Source organism: Macaca fascicularis, chromosome 3 (assembly GCF_037993035.2).
Source record: "Macaca fascicularis isolate 582-1 chromosome 3, T2T-MFA8v1.1".
In the NCBI taxonomy this organism is placed as follows: Eukaryota; Metazoa; Chordata; class Mammalia; order Primates; family Cercopithecidae; genus Macaca; species Macaca fascicularis.
This window is the reverse complement of record NC_088377.1, coordinates 129,182,284-129,210,211: the sequence shown is the minus strand read 5'-3', so window position 1 is coordinate 129,210,211 and position 27,928 is coordinate 129,182,284. Positions and strand designations below refer to the sequence as shown.

Here is a 27,928-nt window from a genome sequence, read left to right as displayed (position 1 = left end):
ATGCAAGAAAAGAGATGTAATTCTCTTGTATGATAAAGTGAAGTGAAATGGTTCAAAAACACAGTTTCAATTATAAGTGCATCAAAAGTTTTCAGTTTTTATTATTGATCCACTGGTTAGAATTTAATTGCACGTGTAAAAAGATTTAAAGCTGTTATTTTGTCCATAATTTCATATGCTCCTATCATAGTTAGTGCTCGAATTAGTTGATCTCTTAAAGCAGCAGCAGTTAGTGATAATTTGTTACTCTGTGTTTTCCATATAACAAGTGCTTGGTGGGCTCTCTCACTTAATGAAACAGTGCTGAAAAACATTATTAATAATATAATAGTTAAATATGTATTAATGTTTAATATATTAAAATTACTAATAATTATTTGAAATGTCAATTAAGAACATTGCTTTAAACTCCTGTAATATTGTATATCTAGGTTTTCAAACTAATTTTACCAAAGTGAAGATGAAATTAATTGGTGAAGAGAATCTCTATAAAAATTTAGCATGGGCCGGGCACCGTGGCTCACGCCTGTAATCCCAGCACTTTGGGAGGCCGAGACGGGCGGATCACGAGGTCAGGAGATCGAGACCATCCTGGCTAACACGGTGAAACCCCATCTCTACTAAAAATACAAAACAAAATTAGCCGGGCATGGTGACGGGCGCCTGTAATCCCAGCTACATGGGAGGCTGAGGCAGAAGCATGGCGTGAACCTGGGGGGTGGAGCTTGCAGTGAGCAGAGATCGCGCCACTGCACTCCAGCCTGGGCGACAGAGCAAGATTCCGTCTCAAAAAAAAAAAAAAAAAATAGCATGGAGCTGGGGACATAGAAAGTGAATGTTAGCTCCAGCGCATCCCTTGTTCCCTTATAGAAAATCAACAATTCAATTTACATTCAGTTCTCAAGACCTCAAAATCATAATTGTGGGTTATTTCTAATAAACCAGTATATTACTGCTACTATACTCTATGCCTTTTTTTTTTTTTTTTTTTTTTTTTTTGAGATGGAGTCTCACTGTCTCCCAGGCTGGAGTGCAGTGGCGCCTCCCGGGTTCATGCCATTCTTCTGCCTCAGCCTCCCAAGTAGCTGGGACTACAGGCGCTCACCACCCCTAGCTAATTTTTTGTATTTTTAGGAGAGACGGGTTTTCACCGTGTTAGCCAGGATGGTCTCGATCTCCTGACCTCATGACCCGCCCACCTCAGCCTCCCAAAGTGCTGGGATTACAGGCGTGAGCCACCACGCCCGGTTACTATATGCTTTATAGCTTGATCTCACTTGATTCTCATGACAATTCTCTTACATGAGTATATCCATTTTACCAGTGAAGAAACCAAGTCATCAAGAAGTTAAAGGACTTGCCCAAGGTCACAAAACCAGTTGTGAGTAAAAGTCAAACAGTCTGTCCTCATAGCCCTTGTTCTTCATTATGTTATATAGCCTTCCAACATGGATCACAAACATGTAATACTAAAATCAGCTTTCTATAGCAAAGTAAAGATTGTGTTAATATGAATGTTTCAAAACCATTCAATATCAACATGATATACATCAGAATGAGAATAAATTTGTACTAAAAGCTGTCATTTATACATACCTCTTTGTAGGCATATCAGTTTCTGAGTTTGCCAGGTTTAGTTTTTGACATAAAAATTCAAAATTGGTTTCAGTGATGTTGTTGGCAACTATCTTGAATATCTTCTCTAAGATTTTCTCTATGTTTGAAGATAAAAGAAAACGTATATCTTTTGAAAAAGATAATCTATTTTGAGTTCATATCTAGTTTTCTTATTTCTGTGCTTCTGTGAAATGTATATGTTAAGTAAAACTGAAAATGACAATGCTGGCCGGGCACAGTGGCTCACGCCTGTAATCCCAGCACTTTGGGAAGCCGAGGCAGGTGGATCACCTGAGGTCAAGAGTTCAAGACCAGCCTGGCCAACATGGCAAAACCCCATCTCTAATAAAAATATAAAAATTAGCCGGGCGTGGTGGTGTGTGCCTATAGTCCCAGCTACTCAGGAGGCTGAGGCAGGAGACTCACTTGAACCGGGAAGGCAGAGGTTGCAGTGAGCTGAGACCTTACCACTGTACTCCAGCCTGGGCAACAAAGCAAGACTCTGTCTCAAAAAGAAAAAAAAAAAAAAGGAAGACAATGGCGGCCAGGCTTGGTGGCTCATGCCTGTAATCCCAGCACTTTGGGAGGCCAAGGCGGGTGGATCACCTGAGGTCACGAGTTCAAGATCAGCCTGACCAACATGGAGAAACCCCGTCTCTACTAAAAACACAAAAAATTAGCCGTGTGTGGCGGCGCATGCCTGTAATCCCAGCTACTCAGGAGGCTCAGGCAGGAGAATAGCTTGAACCCAGGAGGCAGAGGTTGCCGTGAGCCAAGATTGCACCACTGCACTCCAGCCTGGGCAGCAAGAGCAAAACTCCGTCTCATGAAAAAAAAAAAAATGACAATGACAATGCGGATCTAAAATATAAACTGAAATTTGAAACATTTGTTCCATTTTTTTCTAAAATCCAAAAAATCCAACACTTAAAATGGCCATTGAAAAGATTATTTATAAGCAACTTTTTATCTTTTTTTTGAGACAGAGTTTCACTCTTGTTGCCCAGGCTGGAGTGCAATGGTGTGATCTCGGCTCACCACAACCTCTGCCTCCGGGGTTCAAGTCATTCTCCTGCCTCAGCCTCTCGAGTAGCTGGGATGCGCCACCACACCCGGCTAATTTTTTGTATTTTTAATAGAGATGGGGTTTCTCATGTTTGTCACGCTGGTCTCAAACTCCTGACCTCAGGTGATCTGCCCGCCTCAGCCTCCCAAAGTGCTGGGATTACAGGCATGAGTCACCGCACCCGGCCTATTTATAAGCAACTTTAAAGTGATTTCCAAGCCATTTATTTATCCACGATTTGAAATGCATTTGACTCCTTCCTTCAATTCTGGCTTTTTAATGTGTGTGGGAATGTTTTGTTTTGTTTTGTTTGGTAGAGAATATGGACAACAATTGTATGTGCTTCATCATGTACCAACTTGAGAAACTAAGTTCACATCTACTATAAATATGGTGTATATGTGCATATTTTATATTCAAGTCAATTATTTAATAAGTTGGCTGAACAATTAGTGATTTTAGTGTTTTTAATTAAAACTTCCAGCTAATTTGAACAAGACCCATTTTTTCTGGTCAAAGGTACTGTGAGTTTTTTCTTTTCTTTTTTTTAGACAGGATCTCACTCTGTTACTCAGACTGGAGTGCAGTGGCATAATCACAGGTCACCACAACCTCGACCTCCCGGGCTCAAATGACTCTCCCACTTCACCCCCACAAGTAGCTGGGACCACGGGTTGTGCCACCATGCCTGGCTAATTTATTATTTTTAATTTTTATTTATTTACTTATTTTGAGACAAAGTCTGGCTCTGTCACCCAGGCTAGAGTACAGTGGCGGGATCTCGTCTCACTGCAACCTCTGCCTCCTGATTAGCTGGAACTACAGGCGCCTCCAGATTAGCAATTCTCCTGCCTCAGCCTCCTGAGTAGTTGGAACTACAGGCACGTACCACCATGTCCAGCTAATTTTTGTATTTTTAGTAGAGATGGGGTTTTGGCATGTTGGCCAGGCCAGTCTCAAACTCCTGGCCTCAAGTTCTCTGCTCACCTCAGTTTTCAAATTTTTTTGTAGCAACAGGGTCTCACTATACTTCATCTTAGCCAAAAGGCTGAGAAGCAATAGGGTCTCATTATATTGCCCAAGCTAGTCTCAAACTCCTGGGCTCAAGCAATCCTCCTGCCTTGGCCTCCCAAAGTCCTGGAACTACAGGTGTGAGCCACTACCCCCAGCCTGTGAGAATTTTTGGAACTCGAGATTTACCATCCACCATGATCAAATATGTTCTATTTTAAAAAGTTTTATATATACTCTCTCAGGCTATATTTCATGCTATGATATATATAAAATTCCAATCTTCTATGTAAAAGTTTAAGAAAAAGGTTCGGCCGGGCGCGGTGGCTCAGGCCTGTAATCCCAGCACTTTGGGAGGCCGAGGTGGGCGGATCACAAGGTCAGAAGATCGAGACCATCCTGGCCAACATGGTGAAACCCCATCTCTATTAAAAATACAAAAAATTAGCCGGGCGTGGTGGCGGGCGCCTGTAGTCCCAGCTACCCCGGAGGCTAAGGCAGGAGAATGGCGTGAACCCGGGAGGCGGAGCTTGCAGTGAGCAGAGATGGGGCCACTGCACTCCAACCTGGGCCACAGAGCAAGACTCCATCTCGAAAAGAAAAAAAAAGAAAAAAAAAAAAAGAAAAATACTCCATTTGTTAATTGCAGAATAAATACATCTCCCAAGCTGATTTCTCTTTGCCCTCATTGGATGCCAAGCCTGCAATATGAAGGCTCCTTGGGCGTAGGGAAAGGAGATAAATGGCTGAGATTCTAAACCTTTCTCTAAAGTAATGTACCTAACAGAAATACTTTATGGATCCTAGAAAACTCCTAAAATCTTTATTTTATAGAAATATAATTACCATAAAAGATCCTTTCTTTTTTTTAGACGGAGTCTCGCACTGTCGCCCCGGCTGGAGTGCAGTGGTTCGATCTCGGCTCACTGCAACCTCTGCCTCCCGGGTTCAAGCGATTCTCCTGCTTCAGCCTCCCGAGTAACTGGGATTGCAGGTGCCCACCACCATGCCCAGCTAATTTTTTGCATTTCTAGTAGAGATGGGATTTCACCATGTTGGCCAGGCTGCTCTCGAACTACTGACCTCGTGATTCACCCATCTTGGCCTCCCAAAGTGCTGGGATTACAGGCATGAGCCACTGCACCTGGCCAAAAGTACTATAAAAAAAGTTTTTATAGTAACAAGTAGGACAATCAACTTGCACAGTAAGTTAAAGAAGGCAGCTACTGTGGCTTTTAATTTTATATTTTAGGTTCCTTTATCAATAAAGCCCAAGTCTTAGAAAAGCCTCTAAATGATAGCCGTGTATATGGATGTATATTGTGACTTTAAGGACTAAGCAATTTTTTGTGACTATCTCACTATGAAATTACATTAGTACAAGCTCCCGATTATGTAGACAAGATACATGATAGAATGATCTGAGGGGACAGTTTTGGATATTCCATTTCCCCAAATCTGGATAATAACTGATTGTTCTCTTGCTTTAAATTAGAGGACCAAAATCTGAATTCTTTCTAACTAGTGATGAAAAGTGGCAAATCAGAGTCCTATAGGGAAAAGCCTAACTGTTGGGAACCCAGCCCCAGGGAAAGAATTGGACAGTGAAGGTTCCCTCCGAGACACTTGAAACCAATCTTCATCTAGTCCCTTTTAAAGAAAATGGGCCTGTTCTCAGAAATAATCAGACACACAACAGAGAGCTCAAGGACAGATGGGATAAAGACTGTCAAAATATTTCAGACAATAGTCATAGTGGGCCAAAGACTGAGTGCCATCTGTGGAATGGCTCCGTGGACTTCCCTCAAGGCCAAATGTATTTTATTTATTTATTTATTTATTTATTTATTTATTTATTTATTTATCTATCTATCTATCTTAAAAATAGAGACAAGGTCACACTATGTGGCCCAGGCTGGTCTCGAACTTCTGAGCTCAAGTGATTCTCCTGCCTTGGCCTCCCAAAGTGTTCGGATTACAGGCGTGAGCCACCACACCCAACTCCAAATGTCTTTTAGAACAACTCCATTTGTTAGAACAGAATGAAACTGACAGATTTCTGTGTGGATTTTGAGTCTGGCCACAATCTCAATGAAACACCTATTGAAGGGCATTAAGGTCAATAGGGTAGGAAATGGCCCACCCCTCCTCCACTTGGATTTGCCTATTTTCAGTGCCTCAATTTGTATGGACCTGGATTAAATAATCTGAATTATCAAAACAAACTCCTAACCTTCAGAAAAGAAAGATGATCAATTTTTTCATATCTCTGCCAGATTGAAAGCCTCCAATTAAAGCAAACCGTCTTTTAATTCATATGAGATAGTGTCTTGTGGCTGGGTGTGGTGGCTTACACCTGTAATCCCAACACTGGGAGGCCAAGACAGGAGGATTGCTTGAGCTCAGGAGTTCAAGACTAGCCTGGGCAACATAGTGAGACCCGTCTCTACTAGAAGATTAAAAAATCAGCCAGGTGCAGTGATGCACACCTGCAGTCCCTGCTACTCAGGAGGCTGAGGTGGGAGGATCACTAAAGCCCAGGAGTCCGAGGCCGCAGGGAATCGTGATCATGCCACTATAGTCTAGCCTGGGTGTCAGAGTGAGACCCTGTCTCCAAAAAAATTAAATTAAAATAAAATAAAAGAGAAATGACTTCTTAGATAGTCAATCACTCACCACCTACCATCTCTTTCATCTGCCCTCTGTAGATAGCGTGCAATAGTGTACAACTGTTTTCCTTTACAGATTTCCATTGGAGGTCTCAGCAAAGGGTTGTCATCAAAATTTATCTCCTTCAGTGAAAAAAGATTGTAGATAGCACTAGGTAGAGCTGTCAGATTATTTCCTAGTAGAAAAAAATTAGAGTTGAATTACATCTTTCTATAAAAGATAACTATGGAGACAAATAACATCTATTATGTCTTGCTGACAAAGTACCAGAGGACCCTCACAATGCAGCAGGTCATAAATTATTTCGGATGTCCACATGCTAAGAGCAAAAAAGAGTGTTTATAGAAAGACAGCTGTGGTTGCTTTCTCTCCTAGGGGTGGCAAAATGAGACAGAGACTATCCTCTTTTAATACAGCAAAGAACTTTATAGAGTGGATGTGATGGTAATTTTTAAACTAAACTGTTTATTTAGCATAATTTTAGATTCATAGAAATGTTGCAGAGATTGTAGCAAGTTCTTCCGCATTCGTCATCTAGCTTTAGTTTCTCCTAATGTTATCTCACATTATCATATTACATTAGTTTAATCTAAGAAACCAGTATTGGTACATTACTACTAAATACACTTCAGACTTCTTTGGATTCATTAGTTTTTCCATCAGTGTCCTTTTTCTGTCTCAGGAAATCTCATTGCATACAGTTATATCTCATTAGTCGCCTCTGGTTTGTGAGAGTTTCTCAATCTTCCCTTGTTTTTCATGACCTTGATAGTTTTAAGAAGTACTGGTTATGAATTTTGTAGAATGTACCATAACTTGAATTTGTCTGATATGTTCTCATTATTAGACTGGGGTTATGGGTTTTTGAAAAGAATACCACAGAGGTGAAGTGCACTTATCACATTATATCAGAGATACCTCATATCCACATGACATCACTAATGATGTTAAATTTTATCTCTTGGATAACACAGTCTCTGCCAGCGTTCTCCAGGATAATGTTATAATTTTTTTCCTTTCCATACTCTATTCTTTGGGAGTAAGTCACTAAATCTAGGCTACCCTCAAGGGGGAGTGGGAATTAAACTCTCCTTCCTAAATGTAATTTTTTCAGTACCATCGTAATCCAATATAAACCTAACAAAAAATGTAAAACTGGGGTGGGCACAGTGGTTCATGCCTGTAATCCCAGCACTTCAGGAGGCCAAGGTGGGTGGATCATCTGAGGTCAGGAGTTCGAGATCAGCCTGGCCAACATGGCAAAACCCCATCTCTACTAAAGATAACAAAAATTAGCCAAGCACGGTGGTGGGCACCTGTAATCCCAGCTACTGGTTGCAGGGAGCCGAGATAGTGCCATTGCACTCCAGCCTGGGAGACAAGAGCGGAACTCCATCTCAAAAAAAAAAAAAAAAAAAGATGTAAAACTGTCGCAAAAATGAATTTGTAATCATTTAGAGAGGCCTAAAATTTGCCTTTATATTATTTATATATTTTATAGTTATGTTATTTACAAACATAGATAAAGGAACCTGGTTCCTTTTAGTGAGTAATCATATTTAGAAACCAAGATCTGGATACAGTGTTTCTGGGAGTGTATGTATGTAAAATATATTTATTATAAACCTAGAATTTTATATATGTATATATGCACACACATACATGTATAACATATATGTTATAAATCACAGCACATAGTCTTTAGGGTCTGGCTTCTTTCACTTAGCATTACAACAACATCAGTGTTGTTGTGTGTATCAATAGTTTTTTTTTTTCTTTTTAGTAATGAGAAGTATTCCATTATATAGATGTAAATAATTTATCCATTTAATACATAAAAGACATTTGAAGAGCTTCCAGTTTTGGCAATTACAAAGGAAGCTTCTCTATAAATTTGCACTCAGTTTTTTGTTGAATACATTTTAATTTCATGTAAAAGAGGAGTCAAAGTGAGATTGATGGTTTGTATGGTTAAGTGTATGTATAACTATATAAGAAACTACCAAACTTTTCTAAAGGGTTGTACCATTTTGTATTTCTTTCATCAGTGTATCAGAGTTTCAGTTACTTGTATTTTGATAGCTTTTGGTATTACCAGATTTTAATTTTAACTATCCCTTTTTTTTTTTTTTTTGAGTGGAGTCTCACTCTGTCGCCCAAGCTGGAATGCAGTGGGATGATCTCGGCTCACTGCAACCTCCACCTCCCTGGTTCAAGCAATTCTTCTGCCTCAGTCTCCTGAGTAGCTGGGACTATAAGCGCGTGCCACCACACGGGCTAATTTTTGTAGTTTTAATAGAGACAGGGTTTCACCATATTGGCCAGGCTGGTCTCAAACTCCTGACCCGTGATTTGCCCACCTGGGCCTCCCAAAGTGCTGGAATTACAGGCGTGAGCCACCGCGCCCAGCCTAATTTTAACTATTCTAATAGCAATATTTCATTGTATAGTTAATTTGCATTTCTCTAATATGACTAATAAGCATAATATTTTGGTATGCTTCCTTTCTTCCTTTCTTTCTTTCTTTTTTATTTTGAGACAGAGTCTAGCTCTGTCACCCAGTCTGGAGTGTAGTGGTGTGATTTCAGCTCATTGCAGCTTCCGCCTCCAGGGTTCACACTATTCTTGTGCCTCAGCCTCCCAAGTAGCAGGGACCATAGGCGCAAGCCCCATGCCCAGCTAATTTTTGTATTTTTAGTAGCGATGGAGTTTCACTATGTTGGCCAGGCTGGTCTTGAACTACTGACCTCAAGTGATCCACCTGCCTCAGCCTCCCAAAGTGCTGGGATTATAGGCATGAGCCACCACGCCCAGCCTCTTATGCTTATTTTTAATTCATATAGCTTCTTAGTAAATTATCTGTTCAAAATTTATACCAATTTTTATTAAGTGGTTTGACTTCTTAATTTTGTTTTTAGGTTTTTTTGTTTGTTTGTTTGTTTGTTTGGTTTTTTTGTATTAAGCAAATATTTTCTTCCAATCCATGACTTTGCTTTTCATTCTTTTAAAAAATGTCTGAGCTGGGCACAGTGGCTCATGCCTATAATCTCAGCACTTTGGGAGGCCGAGGCAGGTGGATAACTTGAGGTCAGGAATTCGAGACAAGTCTGGGCAACCTAGTGAAACTCCATCTCTACTAAAAGTATACAAAAATTAGCCAGGCATGGTAGCAGGTGCCTGTAATCCCAGCTACTCAGGAGGCTGAGGCAGGAAACCCCAGAGGCAGAAGCTGCAGTGAGCCTACATTGCATCACTGCACTCCAGGCTGCGTGACACAGCAAGACTCTGTTGTAAAAAAAAAAAAAAAAAAAAAAAAATTAAAAAATTAAAAAATTTAAAGAAGCCTTTAGTCTTGCTCTTGTCACCCAAGCTGGAGTGCAGTGGCACCATCTTGGCTCACTGTAACCTCCGCTTCCTGGGTTCAAGTGATTCTCCTGCTTCAGCCTCCCAAGTAGTTGGGATTACAGGCACCCGCCACCATGCCTGGCTAATTTTTTTGTACTTTTAGTAGAGAGAGGGTTTCCCCATGTTGGCCAGGCTGGTCTTGAACTCCTGACGTCAGGAGATCCGCCCGCCTCAGCTTTCCAAAGTGCTGGGATTACAGGCATGAGCTATCGTGCCCAGCTGAGAAGTTTCCAATTTTGATGAAAACCAACTTATCAATTATTTTCATTTGTGGATTGCAGTTTCAGTGTTGTATATAAGAAATCCTTGCCAAGGTTTTGATTTTTTTTCACCTTGTTTTTTTGAGACAGGGTCTGGCTTTGTCACCCAGGCTGGAGTGCAGTGGCACGATCTTGGCTCACTGCAGCCTCAGCCTCATGGGTTCAAGTGATCCTCCCACCTCAGCCTCTCAAGTAGCTGGGACTACAGGAGTGCACCACCATACCCAGCTAATCTTTTCGTATTTTGTTTGTAGAGATGGGGTTTCCCCGTGTTGCCCAGGATGGTCCTAAACTCCTAAGTCTCAAGCAATCCTCACATCTCAGCCTCCCAAAGTTATGGGACTATAGGCATGAGCCATGACACCCAGCCTTTTAATATTTTTTCACCTTTTTTTTTTTTTTTTTTTTGCAAAATAATATTTTTCTATGTTCTTATCTAGAAGTTTTGTAGTTTTAGCTTTTACATTTAGGTCTGTGATTCATTGTGAGGTAACATTTTTATTTGGTGTGTAGGATCAAAATTATATTGCGGTTGTTTGTTTGTTTTTGCTTTATTTTGTTTTGTTTTGGCTTTTGGACATCCAGTTGATCCAGCAATATTTGTTGAAAATAATGTTCTTTCTCTGTTGGATTATAGTAGTTCCTCCTTATCCATGGGAGATACCTTCCAAGACCCCCCAGCTGATGCCTACAAACCGAATACAGTATCAAACATGATTGCTGTCAATCAGAACACATCTGTTCATGTCTTTCACCCACAAATTTAATGCCTTTTCCTTCTTAACTAAGCACTTATCATGCACTGTGGCTGTAATTTGTGTAGTTTGAGGTGCAACAGCAAAATTGGCACAAATTTCTTTTTCCATCTTCACAATTTCATTGATAGAATATTTGTCCTTAGCGTACATCTTAGCGACTTCATCATATGATTCTTTTCCTTCCAAGTTGAGAACTTTCACCTTTTCACTTAAGAGAAGCACTTTAAGGCTTCTCTTTGGTGTATCCGAATTGCCAGCATCACTACTCTTGTGCTTTAGGGCCATTAATAAGTAAAATAAGGGTTACATGAACACAAGCACTGCGATACTGTGACAGTGGATCTGATAACTGAGACTGCTACTAAGTGACTGACAGGCAGGGAGCACATCCACTGAATGGATTCACATCCCAGGTAGGACAGTGTGAGATTTCATCACGCTACTCAGAAAAGTGCACCATTTTAAACTTATGAATTGTTTATTTCTGGAATTTCCCAGTTAATATTTTCAGACCACTGTTGACCATGAGTAAAACTATGGAAACTGAAACTGTGGATAAGGGGGAACTACCATGGCAAAAAATCAGTTGACCACATAGTGGGTATATCAGTCAGGGTTCTCTAGAGGGACAGGACTAATTATAAAAGGGAGTTTATTAAGGAGTATTGACTCACACAACCACGAGGTGAAGTCTGCCATCTGCAAGCTGAGGCACAAAGAAGCAAGTCCAAGTCCTGAAACCTCAAAAGTAGGGAAGCCGATAGTGCAGCCTTCAGTCTGTGGCCAAAGGCCCTAGAGCCCCTGGCAAACCAGGGGTGTAAGTCCAAGAGTGCAAAAGCTGAAGAACTTGGAATCCAGTGTTTGAGGGCAGGAAGCATCCAGCATGGGAGAAAGATGGAGGCCAGAAGACATAGCCAGTCTAGTCCTTCCACGTTCTTCTGCCTGCTTCATTCTAGCAGAGCTGGCAGCTGATTGTGCCCACCCAGATTGAGGGTGGGTCTGCCTCGCCCAGTCCACTGACTCAGATGTTAATCTCCTTTGAGAACACCCTCACAGACACACCCAGGAACAATACTTTGCATCCTGCAATCCAATCAAGTTGACACTCAATGTTAACCATCATAGTGGATCTATTTCTAGACTCTCTATTCTGTCCCATTGATCCTTATGTCTGTTGTTTTGCCAATACTATCACTGTCTTCATGACTATAGTTTTACATAAGTCTTGAAATCAGGTTTGTGAATTATCCAACTTTGTTTTTCTTCTTCAAAATTGTTTCAGCTATTCTAGTTCCTTTGACTTTTTATATACATTTTATAATTACCTCATTGTTTTCTGAAACAAAAAACTTTGCTAGGATTTTTACTGGAATTGAGTTGAATTTAAAGATAAGTTTTGGGAAACTGACATATTAACAATATTGTCTTCCAATTTATGAACACTATTTATCTCTCTACTTATTTAGGTCTTATTTAGTTTTATCTATGTTACAGTTTTCACCATATAGATCTTATATGTAATTTGTTAGATTTATTTATGGTTTTGGTACAATTTTAAATTATACTTTTAAAGAAATCAATTTCCAATCATTTATTGCTAGTCTGTAGAAATATGATTGATTTTTGTTTATTAACTCTGTATATGGCAATCTTGCCAAACTTACTTGTTCTGTAGATCCTTTGGGATTTTTGACCTAGACAATGTGTCTCTATTATCAGAAATAGTTTTTTCTTCTTCCTTCCCAATCTGTTTACTTTTTATTTCTTTTTCTTGTGTTTTTGTGCTAGTTGGGACTTCCAGTTATAACATCAAAAAGAAGTGGTGAGAAAGGAGAACTTTACTTTAATCTTGATCATAGTGGAAAAGAAATTGTTTACCATGGCGTGTGATATTAGCTATAGGAGTTTTGCAGATGCACTTTTTCAGGTTGAGGAAATTCTCTTCTATTTCTAGCTTAGTGAGTTTTTTTTGTTGTTGTTGTTTGTTTTTGAAAATCTTGAAAGGAAATTTTATTTTTTCATATGATACTTGCTTTTTTTTTTTTTTGAGATGAGGTCTTGTTCTGTTGCCCAAGCTGGAACGCAGTGGCACAATCATAACTCACTGCAGCCTCAAACTCCCAGGCTCAAGCAATCCTCCTGCCTAAGTCTTCCAAATAGCTGGGATTATAGGCATGAACCACCACATCTGCTTGCTTTGCTTTTTATACTTACAGTGAGAAGTTCATATGGCTTTTCATAAGCCTGTTCAGATGGTGAATTACATGGATTAGTTTTTGAATATTGACTCAACCTTGTATTCCCAGGGTAAATCGCTCTTGGTCACAATATGATATCATTTTTTATATTGATGGATTTGATTTGCTTTAATTCATTAAGGAATTTTGCATCAATGTTCAAGCAGGATATTATTCTGTAAGTTTCCAAGTAATGTATTTGTTTTATTATAGTATTAGGATAATGCTGGCCTCGTAGAATGAACTGAGACAGGTTTTAGCCTCAATTTTATGACAGAATTTTTAAAATTGTCATTATTTCCTCTTTCTCTCTTTCTCTCTCTCTCTCTCTCTCTCTCTCTCTCTCCTTCATTCTTTCAGACAGAGTCTCACTCTGTCACCCAGCCTAGAGTGCAGTGGCACAATCTCAGCTCACTGCAACCTCCACCTCCTGGGTCTAAGCGATTCTCCTGCCTCAGCCTCCTAAGTAGTTTTGATTTTGATTACAGGTGTGCCCCACCATACCCGACTAATTTTTTTTTTTTTTTAAGTAGAGACGGGGTTTCACCACATTGGCCAGGCTGGCATCAAACTCCTGACCTCAAGCGATCCGCCCGCCTCAGCCTCCCAAAGTGCTGGAATTACAGGCATGAGCCACCGTGCCCACCCTAACTTAGTGATTTCTTCTTGAAAATACTTGAAAGAATTCACCAGTGCACCTTTTTGAAATTTGCATTGTTTCTTCTATAAAACACTTGATAGAATTCACCAGTGAAGTTATCTGAGCTAGAAATTTTCTTTGTATGAGAGCTTCTAACCACAAATTCGATTACTCAAATAGATTTAGGACTATCTGTTAGCCCACAATGATATCTACCTCCTGTTACTCACCCCCTTGTATAGTCCCTTCCGACATTATACCAAGGTTGGTCTGTGTGATCAATAGAACAGAGCAGAGGTGGTGTTATGTCACTTCCAAGATTAGGCTTTTAAAGACACTGCTGACTGGGCATGGTGGCTCACGCCTGTAATCCCATCACTTTGGGAGGCTGAGGCTGGTGGATCACCTGAGCCTAGAGAGGTCAAGGCTGCAGTGAGCCATGATCCTGCTACTGTGCTCCAGCTTGGGCAACAGAGTGAGACCTTGTCTCAAAATAAATATATATATATATTTATACTTCAGAATATTTGCTTCAATGAATGTCAAATAATGAACCTGCCTACCTGTTTTGATCTGACTCCTACTTCATAGGCCTGGCTCCCAAGTCTTGCCATAGACATAGGTTCCATGCTCCTTATCCAAACAACAGAGATAGTTTTTTCTTCTTCCTTCCCAACAGAGAAGGAAATGCAGAAAAAATGCTGACCTGAGGTTGTGTAGGTGTGTGTAGAGGAAGAGGTGAGGTTGGGTTCAGAAAGGGAAGAAATACTAAATGACTGGGTATAGGCAGAGAAGAGAGAAAAGAAATGAAAATATGTTCAGGCTCCTCTACTCTTTCAAGGCAGGAACTGGACCTTATACTTTGCTTTCATTTTCTGTACCTAGGACAGTCATTTCCTTCTAATGGTGACTTAATACATTATGTTGACTCTTTGCCATTCTGTATCTTGTCAACAAAATTTGCAACTCAGACATTAATACTCTACTTATTGATTATGCTTACTGATTATGCTTGACACTCACCACTCAGGTTTAGTTGCTGGAGATCATTTAAAGATAGCAAAGATGGTGGAATATAACTTATTTGATTATTGTATGCATGCAAACTAACCAAATTTCTCAATTCTCCTATATTTCTTGGAATCTCTCTGATTGCATTATTTGAGATATCAAGTTCTTTAAGTTGAGTCATATTAGATAGCTCTCCTGGAAGTCTTGTTAACTGTAACAAAGATTAAAAAAGTATACTTTTATAAATACATCTTTGCATGACTAAAACTTTTTCTAAAATCAAATGAAAGAGTTTTGTCTGTTTTTGTTTTTGTCTTAAAAAGGACATATTTTATTATGTCACAAATTCTTTGTAACTGACTCTCCCTTCTGGCTAAAACCCACAAGATATTGTGTGACATCCAAGTACCTCCCCAATCTGACCAATGCTTCTAATTCAACCCTGTGGCTTGCTACCCACTTTGCTCACATTCCCATCACTCAGCGTTCATTGTCTCCTTATCCCTTTCCCCGCTCCCTAAATCTAACCGTGTTTTGACTTCTTTCCTGTCTTTTCCAACTACTCCATTCCACATTTGATCTCCTTATTCCTAGTCCTATCAACATTGCTTTTTTTTTGTTTTTTTTTTTTTGAGATGGAGATCTCCATCTGTCACCAGGCTGGAGGGCAATGGCGTGATCTCAGCTCACTGCAACCTCCACCTCCCGGGTTCAAGCAATTCTCCTGCCTCAGTCTCTAGAGTACCTGGGATCACAGGTGCCCAGCACCACACCTGGCTAATTTTTGTATTTTTAGTAGAACGGAGTTTTGCCATGTTGGCCAGGCTGATTTTGAACTCCTGACCTCAGGTGATCCTCCCACCTCGGCCTCCCAAAGTGCTGGGATTAAGGGCGTGAGCCACCTCGCCAGGCCCCATTGCTTTTTATTCATCTTTTGTGTGCTTTTTTTAGATTTTTAAAATGACATGATACACGTTGTATACTTTTTGTATGTGTTCCCAAGCACGAAATGCATTTTGACCAAATGTTTAATAATAGTTTGGCAATGTGACCTTAAATAAAAGTTTGGCAATGTGACCTTAAATAAAAATTCCTACTACAAAAAGTGTTGCAAAATTGCAGGAATTAAAATATTCTGTTAAGATGAAGAATACGCATATTTAGAGAAAATAGGGCCTTTATGAGTGGCTTTTGAAATAAAGGATGTTCTATGAACAAAACAATTTTGAATGTGTAGGCACCTCTGAAATAACTAAACAACAAGGTACATTCTGGATGTTGTGCTATATGTTCTTCCAGGTATAAAGGAAGCATAAGAAATAGTTTCCAACTTCACAGAGATTAAAATTTATTTTAGGGAACAGAATATATCCATATGAAAAAATCAGGAAATGGAATGAAGCAATGGGTAATCCAATGCCAAAATAATACAATTAATAACTGATGAATAAAAGTTTAGAAAAGGTTCATTACTACAAATCAGATAACTAAAGTAAAGCTTCATGTAAAAAGTAGAACTTGAATAGCCTCTTAAGAATGAATAGGGGGCTGGGCTCGATGGCTCACACCTGTAATCCCAGCACTTTGGGAGGCCAAGGCGGGTGGATCACAGGAATTCGAGACCAGCCTGGCCAACATGGTGAAACTCCATCTCTACTAAAAATAGAAAAATTAGCTGGACGTGGAGGTGAGTGCCTGTAATCCCAGCTACCCAGGAGCCTGAGGCAGGAGAATCACTTGAACCCAGGAGGCAGAGATTGCAGTAAGCTGAGATCACACCACTGTCCTCCAGCCTGAGTGACAGAATATCATGCATAGTCATGGCTAGTGAGAAGCTGACCAGTAAAGAAAGGTGATGCAAAGCAGAGGGAGATTTGTTTGGATAAGGAGCATGGAACCAGGCTATGGCAAGACTGGAGAGACGGGCCTGTGAAGTAGGAGTCAGATCCAAACAGGTAGGTGGGTTCATTATTTGACATTCAATGAAGGAAATATTCTTTAATTACCTTCTCAACATTTACTAGAGGTGGTGTCTGAGAGTTGTATGATGATAGGGTTCATATAGAAGGAAGATTCCTGTTGGGCATCCTTCCTTTAGTAAAATAAAAGCCCTGTGATTAATCTGACTCTTCTTCAGTAAGTGACCATCTGCTATTACATAAGTTAATTATTTGGGCATTTCATTTCCACCCCAAGGGGGTTATCAATGATATTTTCAACTACATGGGATATTCTTTTTGACAGGAGTTCTTGTAAATAATTTTTTCAATTTGATGACCTTTGCAATGATGTTGCAAATATGTGGACTGTTGCCTTGGGCAGCCACTCACTTTGAGTAGGCAACAGATATGCAATTTGGATTCCTGACAAGCAAGTATGATACATGGAGAACAGTCCTCTGCAATGAAGTCTGACAGCTTTGATAAGGCTTGCTAAAAGGAAGAAACTCCTGGCATAAATCTATGCATGAAGTGAGTGATAACCAAGGACCAGGTTGTAGACAGTGACACTGGAAAATGAGGGAGACAATCTGACAGCTTTTTTAGAGGAAAAATGATACAATTTTGGTGTAAGATGAGGTATAACTGATGATGGAAAAGGAACAAGAATGATTTCATGAGTTTTAGCCTGGCAGGTTTAAAACAAAAACTGGCATCACAAACAGAAATGGAGAAGTTTTGAAAGGAGATGGAAGAAAAATGAGCTGACTTTGAAGTGATATTGAGTGTGTGACAACAAAAGAATAGAACATGTATAATTTCCAGGAAAAAAATGGGAACTATGGGACTACAGCACTGGTGTGAGATCAGCTTTAGTCATGTAGACTTTGGGATAATGTGCATGTAAGTGACAGCAGGTGTGGTGAGAAAGAAGTTAATAAAAAAGAGAGAGTTAGGGACATCATTGGAGATACCAACAGTTATCTTACAAGAGGAGAAAATGAGTGAGATGGTTATGAATCAGTCAATGAATTAACTGATTATTATATTGCAGAACTAAAAATTGTCTGTTAGTACAAAATCAACTTTTTAAATGCAAGGTGTATCATTATTCATTCCATCTGCTTAAGCAAGTATTCCCTGGAGTAGCTTTTCTGGAAATGTATTATATGATAGCTGTTATGTTAAAAATGGTCAAACAAGTTTGGGAAATATGGGAATATTTTGGGAAAATTAGTGCAAGACTCTTCAAAGCTTTTAATAGATCAGTATTCATTTTTGTTCTTTAAGAGAAGAACCCAGTGCTTCTTAAAGCTATTTGGGCCGGGCGCGGTGGCTCAAGCCTGTAGTCCCAGCACTTTGGGAGGCCGAGACGGGCGGATCACGAGGTCAGGAGATCGAAACCATCCTGGCTAACATGGTGAAACCCTGTCTCTACTAAAAAATACAAAAAAAATAGCCGGGCGAGGTGGCGGGCGCCTGTAGTCCCAGCTACTCCGGAGGCTGAGGCAGGAGAATGGCATAAACCCGGGAGGCGGAGCTTGCAGTGAGCTGAGATCCGGCCACTGCACTCCAGCCTGGGTGACAGAGCGAGACTCCGTCTCAAAAAAAAAAAAAAAAAAAAAAAGCTATTTGATCACAGACGCTGCTCCCCTCCTCCCTTTTTTTTTTTTTTGAGCAGACTCTCATGGAACTAGGGCTTTTAGGAGTAGACTTTGGGAAGTCCTGACTTAGATAACAGCTGTGTTCTTTTCATTTGTTTACTAAGATCTTCATATAAATCAGTAATGTTTTAGTTTTTAAAAAATTATTTCCATAAAACTTACTCCTAGAGTTTCAGTAAGATAAAATGCTAAACTCTAAAAATGTTAATTCTTATTGATCTAGTAATTCTTCAGGGAAAATTTCCTAAGGAAATAGTCTAAAATATGAAAAAGGCTATATTTATGGAAAAATCATCACAGGATTATTATGAAGAAAAGTTATAACATCCATAAATGCATAACAAGAGGATTAGATCTATAAATCATGTACTGGTTATAACAATTTATTGGGAAGATGATTATATCAAAGAGAAATGCTTATTGGTTAAAAAAAGAAGAATTTAAAACTGAGTGTGTAGTCTTCTATAATTTCTTATAAAACCATATGCATAACGGGAAAAAAGACTAAAAGTTGTGTCAGCGTATGCTAGTAGTTATAATACATGACATACTTGTGGAATGATTTTTGTTTTAATTTTATCACTTTCCAAACTTTCAGTAATGTGTTTATATGACATTTACAACTTTAAAACTCCTTTTACAATTACACCAAAACAAAAAGGAATCTATAGAATTGTCAGCTTTCATTGCTTCATATTTCATTTTAATGAAATATTTTCCTGTACAGCTTTTGTGTTGTGAAGTGTATTTATAAGCCATATTTGGTGGGGAGGGGGAAGCCTTTCATTTAAAAAATAAACAATTCCAGCTCAATTTAAAACACACATATGGTACACACAGATACACTACAGCTTAAATTCTGATCCTCTCCAGTCTCTCCTTCCCCACAAAGCCCACAGTCTCTTACCTTTCTCCCTTTTATCTGACTTATATTCAGCTGTTCCAGTGATTGAAGTTGGCACAGTTCAATAGGAAAATGTATAAATTGATTGCTTGAGAAGTTTAATTTCTGGATTCCTTTTAAATTACAGATGTCTGAAGAGATTTTCTGTAATTGGTTTTCTGAAAGATCAAGTACTCGCAAATTTTCTAAAGTACACAATTCTCTAGGGAAAGTTTCAAATTTATTACAGCATAAAATAAGTACATGGAGTGATATCATATTAGAAATAGATGCTGGAATTTTCTTTATTTGGTTTTTACCAAGATCCAGGTATTTAAGATTAATAAGAGAACAAAAGTGCTCAGAAAATATGAGGAGTTTGTTTTCACTCAATTCTAAATGAAGCAGTTGTTTACTGAAAGATATATCCGCAGGTATTTCTGAAATATAATTTCCATTAACACTCAAATAATAAAGAGAATCTAAAGCACACAGTCCCAACGGAAAATACATTATTTTGTTATAATTCAATTCAATTTTAATTATTTTTTGGCAGTTTTTTATTTCAATGGGAATGCCTGCGATTATGTTTCCTGAAAATTCTAGACTGCATATATTATTAAGATGTGAGATACTGTCAGTTATTTTTACCATATTATTTCTGTTTACATGAAGTTTTCTTAAATTGTTAAGCTTATGGATGTTCTTAGGAAGTTCTGTTAATTTATTATCACTAAGAGTAAGGCATTCCAACATTGCACAGCAACATATTTTCTCTGGTATATTTTTCAATAAATTCTTATCAAGTATAAGAATCCTAAGTTCCCTAAAATTCTCAATTTTGTGTGAAATAACTTCCAATTTATTGTCGGCCAGTTGGAGTTCTTTTATTTTGAGTAACTGAAAAATTTCTACAGCCAGAAAGGTAAGCTTATTATGATCCAGTAAAAGTGTTTCTAAATTTTTAAGCTCCCTAATTTCCTTTGGCAAACTGCTGATCAGGTTTCCAGTAAGGTCTAGTGAAATTAACTTTGGAAGGAAGCACAGAGCTTTAGGAAATATTGTTAATTGATTATATTCCAAATTGAGAACCCGCAAGTATTTTAAACTAGGCAGAGTATCTGGTATATGCCTTAACTTATTTTTACCCAAACTTAAAATTTCCAAGTTTCCAAGACATTCTAAGTCAGAAGGAAAATTTTCAATGTAATTGTTATAAAAAAAGAGTTGTCTGATATTCCCAAGCTGAGATATTTCTTTAGGTATATGTGATATGTGGTTGTGACTGACGTTTAATATCCTTAAATTATGAAGTAACTGAATTTCAGATGGAAGTGATGATAATCCATTTTCTTGCAGGGATAGAATTTCAAGTCCTAGCAGATCACCTGAGTCTGCCCCTTGAAAAGTTTTGATTTGATTCTTGTCTAAATATAGATGTTTTACATATTTGATTTTTAAAATGTCCTTAGGAAATTCCTGTAAACCCTTGGCCTCAAGGTTAACTGTAAAGTTATCTTTACAAGTTGTTTCTAAGCCAAGATGTTTCTGATTTTCTTCAGAGACTTGTGGACTAACTTCTCCTACTGTTTCATGAGATAGGAAGTTAACCAAAGCCTGATATTCTGCAATCCTCCCAGTTAGTGATGATAAACTCTGTGAAGTTTCTGTTCTAGTGCTTGTTTCAGAAAATTGAAGATTTTTCTTTTGTTCTTCATTTCTTTTAGACTTGCTTCCAGAGGAAGATGTTGACTCTAATGTAATCTGTCTAGGATGTGTTTCATAAATCTGGTTAGAAGATTTCCCTTCCAGGTAATCAGAAGCTTCGTTTATCAAATTTGATGTTTCTTTAATAAAGCCAGGCTCCTTCACTGACTGTGATCTAGATTCTTTCCTAAATTGACTAATAGTATCCTCTAGCTCCTCTGACATACCCTCCTTTTCAGACATCTTATTTGCTGATATGTTTTATGCCAATACAAAATTGTAACTTGATTTTAATTTTCATGTTTTTTCCTTTGAATCTACAAAACAAACGTTGAAATTAAAAGATGTAATAGAGATGTCAAAATTACAAATAAATCTTAATACAACTATTTTATTTTATAAGAAATAATTTAATACAAATACAAATAATACATTTATAACAAACTAATTTTATATATAATTCTTGGTTAAGGATGGTTTATTGATTGCATGTACTTATCACATGTTACTCTTGAAATCACTTTAAAATTACAGAAAGAAACAAAAAAGATCAAAGAAAATGAGAAAAAAGCCACAAGGGAATGAGAGGATTCAGTAAATTTCATGGAAAACATAAAAGGGGGCCGGGCGCGGTGGCTCACACCTGTAATCCCAGCACTTTGGGAGGCCGAAGTGGGCGGATCACTTCAGGTCAGGAGTTGGAGACCAGCCTGGCCTACATGGCGAAACCCTGTCTCTTCTAAAAATACAAAAATTAGCTGGGCGTGGTAGTGGGTGTCTGTAATCCCAGCTACTGGGGAGGTTGAGGCAGGAGAATTGCTTGAACCTGGGAGGCAGAGGTTGCAGTGAGCCGAGATTGCACCATTGCACTCCAGCCTGGACAACAAGAGCAAAACTCTATCTCAAAATAAATAAATACATAAATAACATAACATAACATAAAAGGGAGAGCCAGTGGCCTACCATGCCACAGGTAAGGAGTACCATTCTCATTGTGAACACTGGATGTTTACATATGGTACTAGTGTCTTGCTGTAACAAATTCAGTGCATTATGACAATTTTCTTAGGGGTAGAAGTGAAACGTCTTAAGAAAGGGTACGCTTTCTGTAAGAGTAAACTAGACATTAAACAGTCCTTGCATGGATTGCAACCTACCTGAGACTTCTGAGTGACTCCCGTGGTACCAGCACCAGCTGGGTAGCACCACTCCTCAGAAGTCTGGGTCCCAGCTCTGTAAGTCCCTCCTCCCAGCTTGCAGTTTCTAAAGACCCAGTATATTCCCTTTGTCCCTTCAGCCTTAGGGATGGTAACTACTTCCTATGTTTACTATCTCTGTGTTGCTGCAGTTCCATCTTCACCTTTTTAGTTCTCCAGTACTTGTCTAAGCAATTTCTTACATTAAATCCTGTCAAACTGGCATGGTTTGGGTATTCAGTATTTCTACTCTCCCAGAGAGTAGAAAAAGAGGGAACATTTTCTAACTTGTTTGATGAGGCTAGCACTAACCTCAATATCAACACCTAACAAGGACAATATGAAAAAGAAAATTACAGGCCAAATTTACTCAAGAACAAAAATGTAAAAATTCTAAACATTAGGAAATTATTCTAAATATTATAAAGCCATCAATGTATAAAAAGCATACTACTTCATGAGTCAGTTGCATTTGTCCTAGGAATGCACGTTTGGATTTAACAATAGAAAACTAATGTAGTTTGCCACATTAAGAGATTAAAGAAGAAAAACTCATGTAAACATTGCAATAGATGTAGAAGTACTTGATAAGTTGTAACATTTTTCATAATTTACAGAGTAGGAATAGATGGGAATTTATTTAATCTGCTAAAGGGTATCCATAAAAATCTGCAGTAAACATCATATCTAGTGGTGAAACACTGAAAACTTTTGAGATTGGAAGCTAGAAAAGGTTATGCTCATCATTACTTCTATTTAACATTGTACTGAGATAGTAATTAGCCACTGGCATAAGGCAAAAAGAAAAGGTATACGGATTAAAAAGGAAGAAATAAAATGGTCATTAGTCACAGATAATATAATTATATATGTAGAAAATCCAAGCTCATCTACAAGTAAACTATTAGAATAAATAAGAATATTAAGTAATATTGCTAAATACAAAGTCAACATACACAAGTCAATTTTCTTTTTTTATTTTTATTTTTTGTGGGGACAGACAGTCTCACTCTGTCACCAGGCTACAGTGCACTGGTGCTATCTTGGCTCACTGCAACCTCTGACTCCCTGGTTCAAGTGATTCTCCTGCCTCAGCCTCCCGAGTAGCTGGGACTACAGGTGCGTGCCACCACGCCCAGCTAATTTTTGCATTTTTAGTAGAGATGAGGTTTCACCATGTTGGCCAGGATGGTCTCGATCTCCTGACCTCGTGATCCACCCACCTCAGCCTCCCAAAGTGCTGGGATTACAGGCGTGAGCCTGTAAACCTTTTAGTTTTGGTAATTGCACTATGATTATGAAAAATGTTGATATTAGGGGAAGATAGATGAAGGGTAGAAAGGAACTTTCTTTACTATTATTGCAATTTTTCTGTAAGTCTAAAATTATTCAAAATAGAAAAATTTTTAAAGCGATCTGAGCTAAAATGTTCTAAAGTGTTTTTCATCTGGGGTAGTTAAGAAGTTATTCTGCTTGGCTGGGTGCGGTGGCTCACTCCTGTAATCCCAGCACTTTGGGAGGCCGAGGCGGGTGGATCACGCGGTCAGAAGATCCAGACCATCCTGGCTAACAGGGTGAAACCACGTCTCTACTAAAAATACAAAAAATTAACCGGGAGTGGTGGCAGGCGCCTGTAGTCCCAGCTACTTGGGAGGCTGAGGCAGGAGAATCGCTTCAACCCGGGCGTCGGAGGTTGCGGTGAGCCGAGATCACGCCATTGCACTCTAGCCTGGGCAGTAAGAGCAAAACTCTGTCTCAAAACAAAACAAAACAAAAAAACTATATGAAAAAGTCTTTCTCTCATTGTTTTCACAAGCACTAAGAGTCTCATTTTAAAACATGGCTGGGCGCGGTGAATCACGCCTGTAATCCCAGCACTTTGGGAAGACGAGGCGGGCAGATCACTTGAGGTCAGGAGTTCGAGACCAGCCTGGCCAACAGGGTGAAACCCTGTCTCTACTAAAAATACAAGAATTAGCCGGTCGTGGTGGCGCGCGCCTGTAATCCCAGCGACTCGGGAGGCTGAGACAGGAGAATCACTTGAACCCAAGAAGCAGAGATTGCCGTGAGCTGAGATTGCACCACTGCATTCCAGCCTGGGCAACAAGCGCAAAACTCCGTTGCAAAAATACATATATACCTACATACATACATACAAATATTGCCAATTTGGTAGGCAAAAATATATGCAAATTCTGTTTTAACAAATATTAATAAAGTTGAACAATGACCCAATGTAATTTGTTACCTATCTGAAAGACAAGTACATTCAGGGAGTTACAGCACTTTTTCATGTCGTGCAGCATCAATAAATTGTTTTCTAAATGTAGAAAAAGAGACAGTACAGGCTAACGCAACGTGGGACAGCATGCAAAGCCATGAGAAGTGGGAAAATGGCAGAGAATCTGGGCGTTGCTTACAGGGCCACGGAAGTAAGACAAACCCTTCGCTTCACCTGTGGCCTCCCGCGGCGGCTGCGGCTCCTTTGCGGGACCGGTAGAGGGCGCGCGCGGTTGAGTCCAGCAATTGCGAGGACTTCAGCGGCCCGGCACTGATGCCTCTCCGGACCGTGGCTCCTCTTTCCCAGGCCGAAAGCCCTCCGCTCCGCTGCTCCCCGGCTCGGCCGCACCCACTGCGCGTTTGTGAGCTGGCCATCGGTCACACTGGGATACTCGAGGAGACGGCGCGGGGCCTCCATTCAATTCCCTAAGAGGCACCCGCGCTGGCCGCGGCAGGCGGGTGGAGAACGCGCGTGTGAGTCTTTGGCTTTCGTACCGGAATCTCCCTGGGAGATTTTACAAGCCCCTCCAATGTTCTGATTGAATTGGTCTGGGGGTCGGTCCGGGCATCTAACGAGCAGCCGGGATGGAGAATTACGTCTGGATTCTGGTCCTCAGAACTTCACTCACCTTAATCAACCCGCGTCCATTTTCGTGGGATTGTCTTGCTCCGAGGCCCTTCCACTGAGCTTTATTTTCCTGCCTGATTTAGGGGTCTGCTAACAGGATAAACAGCTGACCATACAGGCACGGTGAAAATGGCATTTGGTGACGTGGAGGACCCAGCTTGCCACCATTGAGGCAGCTCTCCTCAGGTTCTTTTGTCTTGGTTATCCCCGAGCTATCTTCAGGAACCGACAGGCTACCCCACCCCACGCCCGGAATGAAGGCCAGTAACTGGAGGCCAGGAATAATCAAGCACGCTCTCATTGCAAGGAGGTGACGATTGTGCCCGTTTAAAAGGGATGCCTGAGACCATGAGGATTTGGAGTTTTGGAGGCGGATCTGCCTTTGGGGAGTGAGCATAGGGCCCTAAGAGGTGGTTGTGCTTTGAGACAGTTCCCGGGGCGATGTGTCCCATCATCCAAACATTGCAGCAGAAGTCAAAGTTACAGACTCTAGTTTACTTCCAGCTTTAACATTACCAAAATATGGTATTTGTCAAAAAACATGTAGTATCTGTATAATTTGAGAATGTAATTGAAGAACCCGATATAGAGCTTTTAGAAAGGGGAAACAGAAAACTTAAAAAGAATCTTGCTTGGTTTATTAATACCAACATCTAAAATATAACAAAATTGAATAAACCAATGAGTTTTATACTATGATTGAAATAAAATGCCACTATGTTCTTAAGAGTGCTAGTTTAACAGGAAATCTCCAAAGCATTATTATCCAGACTCATCTCAAAGGTTCACTTTTCATTTGCATGAGCCCTTGCTATTTGGAGGGTAGGAGGGTGCACCTCGTTCTGGTGGCTGCCACCTTGATGAGGAGACACTCCTTGTTAACAGGATGGTTAGCCCACGGCTTTTCTCAGCCCCATTTTCCACACCCAGTAAATTGTTTTAGTTTGTGGACCTCAGCTGCAGTTGCAATCATCATCAAATTCCAATTTTGAATTTAAAGGTGAATAATGAATGCAATGAACTTTCTAGAATTTATGAAGGGCAGTGATGTTCCTTTTATCTAATACTTCTACATGTGTAGCCTTTCAGCATGCTATTTTGTGGACTGAATTTACAAATTGTAATTTGTTTAATGAACTGTAAATATAACATGATGACTAATTGAGAACACATACAATTTGCTGGTATTCCAGAAGTCTATGGATTTTGTTGTTTTGTTTATATAAAAGGCATTAAAAGCAGCTGCTTAGTATACTTACCTTCTTTACTCCGCATAGGGTAGAGGTGAAAAAACCTTCTTAAGCTTAATTTGGCAATTTATGTAACCTTTTGTTTTTGGAATACAGATAGTTTTCTTCCCCTTTACATTCCTGTTCTTTAGAGAGCTTAAATCCTAAGTTTCCGACTTGTGATTTAAACTCCACATGAGATAACAGGTTGGAATTTTATCTTTAATAATTTTATTTACAACTCAAAAGTTTTAAGTTTCAAAACATTTAGTCATAGTAACTCCTATAATAGTGTTTATTTAATCCATCTTGGAGATTTGCTATTTCTGTATCATTGATATATTTAACTATCCATTTGACTGTTAATGACTAAAAAAGGGGGAAACATTAACTTTACTGCAATCAGGAAAACTCTTTCAAACTGTTATACAAAAGAAAATATATGGTGTATGAACACCCATGTATTTTTAAATAGTAAATAACAGGTAAACCAAAGCTCAGATAAAATACAACTTTTAAATATATATATATATAATTAATTGTTAGTGAACTGGCTAAAATAAAGATACAGGTTGGCTTTTCTTCCTCCTAATGGTTATTTGTACAAAACTAAATTTAGTATTAATTTAAAGCAAAAAACTCAGAAAGGGAAAATGGCACACATTTGATTTAGGTGAAAATTATTCGCTCATTTTTCTATCTGCAGGTGATATATCATTTTTGGTTCTTTCCTTTCCACTGTCCAACTGGTATATAATCAGTAAATACAAACAAAAATACCAACATCTGTAAAATATAACTAGGAAGGCATGCTACAAAAGCATAACATAGCATATTCCAAAAGTCAACAAATGATTTGCTGGTTACTGGACTGAAATTATACTTACCTTATTTGCTCATAAAATTGAGTTCATGGCATAATTACATAATTCTGTGGCAAAGCATTTGGTATGCTCTAGGGGAGACATGTTTTAAAAACAATTGCCTTGGATTTTTTAAATTTTAAAAATAATTTCAAATTTTATTTTTAATTCAGGGACACGTGCACATTTGTTACATGGGCATATTGCATGATGCTGCAGTTTGGGGTATGATTGATCCCATCATCCAGGTACTGAGCATAGTGCCCAATAGTTTTTCAACCCTTACCCCCATCCTTCCCTCCCACCTCCAGTAGTCCCCAGCATCTATTGTTGCCATCTTTATGTACATAAGTACCCAGTGTTTAGCTCCCACTTGTAAGTGAGGGCATGCGGTATTTGGTTTTCTGTTCCTGAACGAATTCACTCAGGATAATGGCCTCCAGTTGCATGCATGTTGTTGCAAAGGGCATCGTTTCATTCTTTTTTGTGGCTGTGTAGTATTCTATAGTGTGTATGTACCACATTTCCTTTATCAAATCCACCGCTGATGGGCACCTACGTTGATTTCATGTCTTTGCTATTGTGAATAGTACTGTGATGAACATACAGTAGTATGTGTCTTTTGGGGAGAATAATTTATTTTCTTTTGGATATATACCAAGTGATGGGATTAACAATCAAAGGGTAGTTCTAAGTTCTTTGAGAAGTCTCCAAACTGCTTTCTACAGTGGCTGAACTAATTTACAGTCCCACTCATAGTGTATAAGCATTTCCTTTTCTCCAAAGCTTTGCCAGCATCTGTTTTTTGACATTTTAGTAATAGTCATTCTGACTGGTGTGAGGCGGTATCTCACTGTGTTTTT

General features: G+C 39.2%; 1 protein-coding gene across 1 annotated transcript; it reads right to left on the bottom strand.

Annotated features, from left to right (window-relative positions):
* Window positions 1-70: 70 nt before the first annotated feature.
* On the bottom strand, window positions 71-21,241 carry LRRD1 (leucine rich repeats and death domain containing 1). Its single transcript, XM_065541018.2, has 5 exons — window positions 19,187-21,241; window positions 14,688-14,886; window positions 6,378-6,539; window positions 1,597-1,714; window positions 71-303 (listed from the first exon to the last, which is right to left on the bottom strand). The coding sequence occupies exons 1-5, from the start codon at window positions 21,110-21,112 to the stop codon at window positions 117-119; spliced, it is 2,592 nt and encodes an 863-aa protein (XP_065397090.1). The 5' UTR covers window positions 21,113-21,241; the 3' UTR covers window positions 71-116.
* Window positions 21,242-27,928: the final 6,687 nt, after the last annotated feature.

Bases quoted from the DNA above. Each gene is read 5' to 3' on its own strand.
- LRRD1 (XM_065541018.2), bottom strand. From the start codon at position 21,112: ATGTCTGAAAAGGAGGGTATGTCAGAGGAGCTAGAGGATACTATTAGT. The intron at 14,887-19,186 runs GTAAGAGACTGT...TCTTTGTTACAG, and splicing joins GTCAGATAAAAGGGAGAAAG to TTAACAAGACTTCCAGGAGA. The intron at 6,540-14,687 runs GTGAGTGTCAAG...TTTTTCTACTAG, and splicing joins CCAGCAACTAAACCTGAGTG to GAAATAATCTGACAGCTCTA.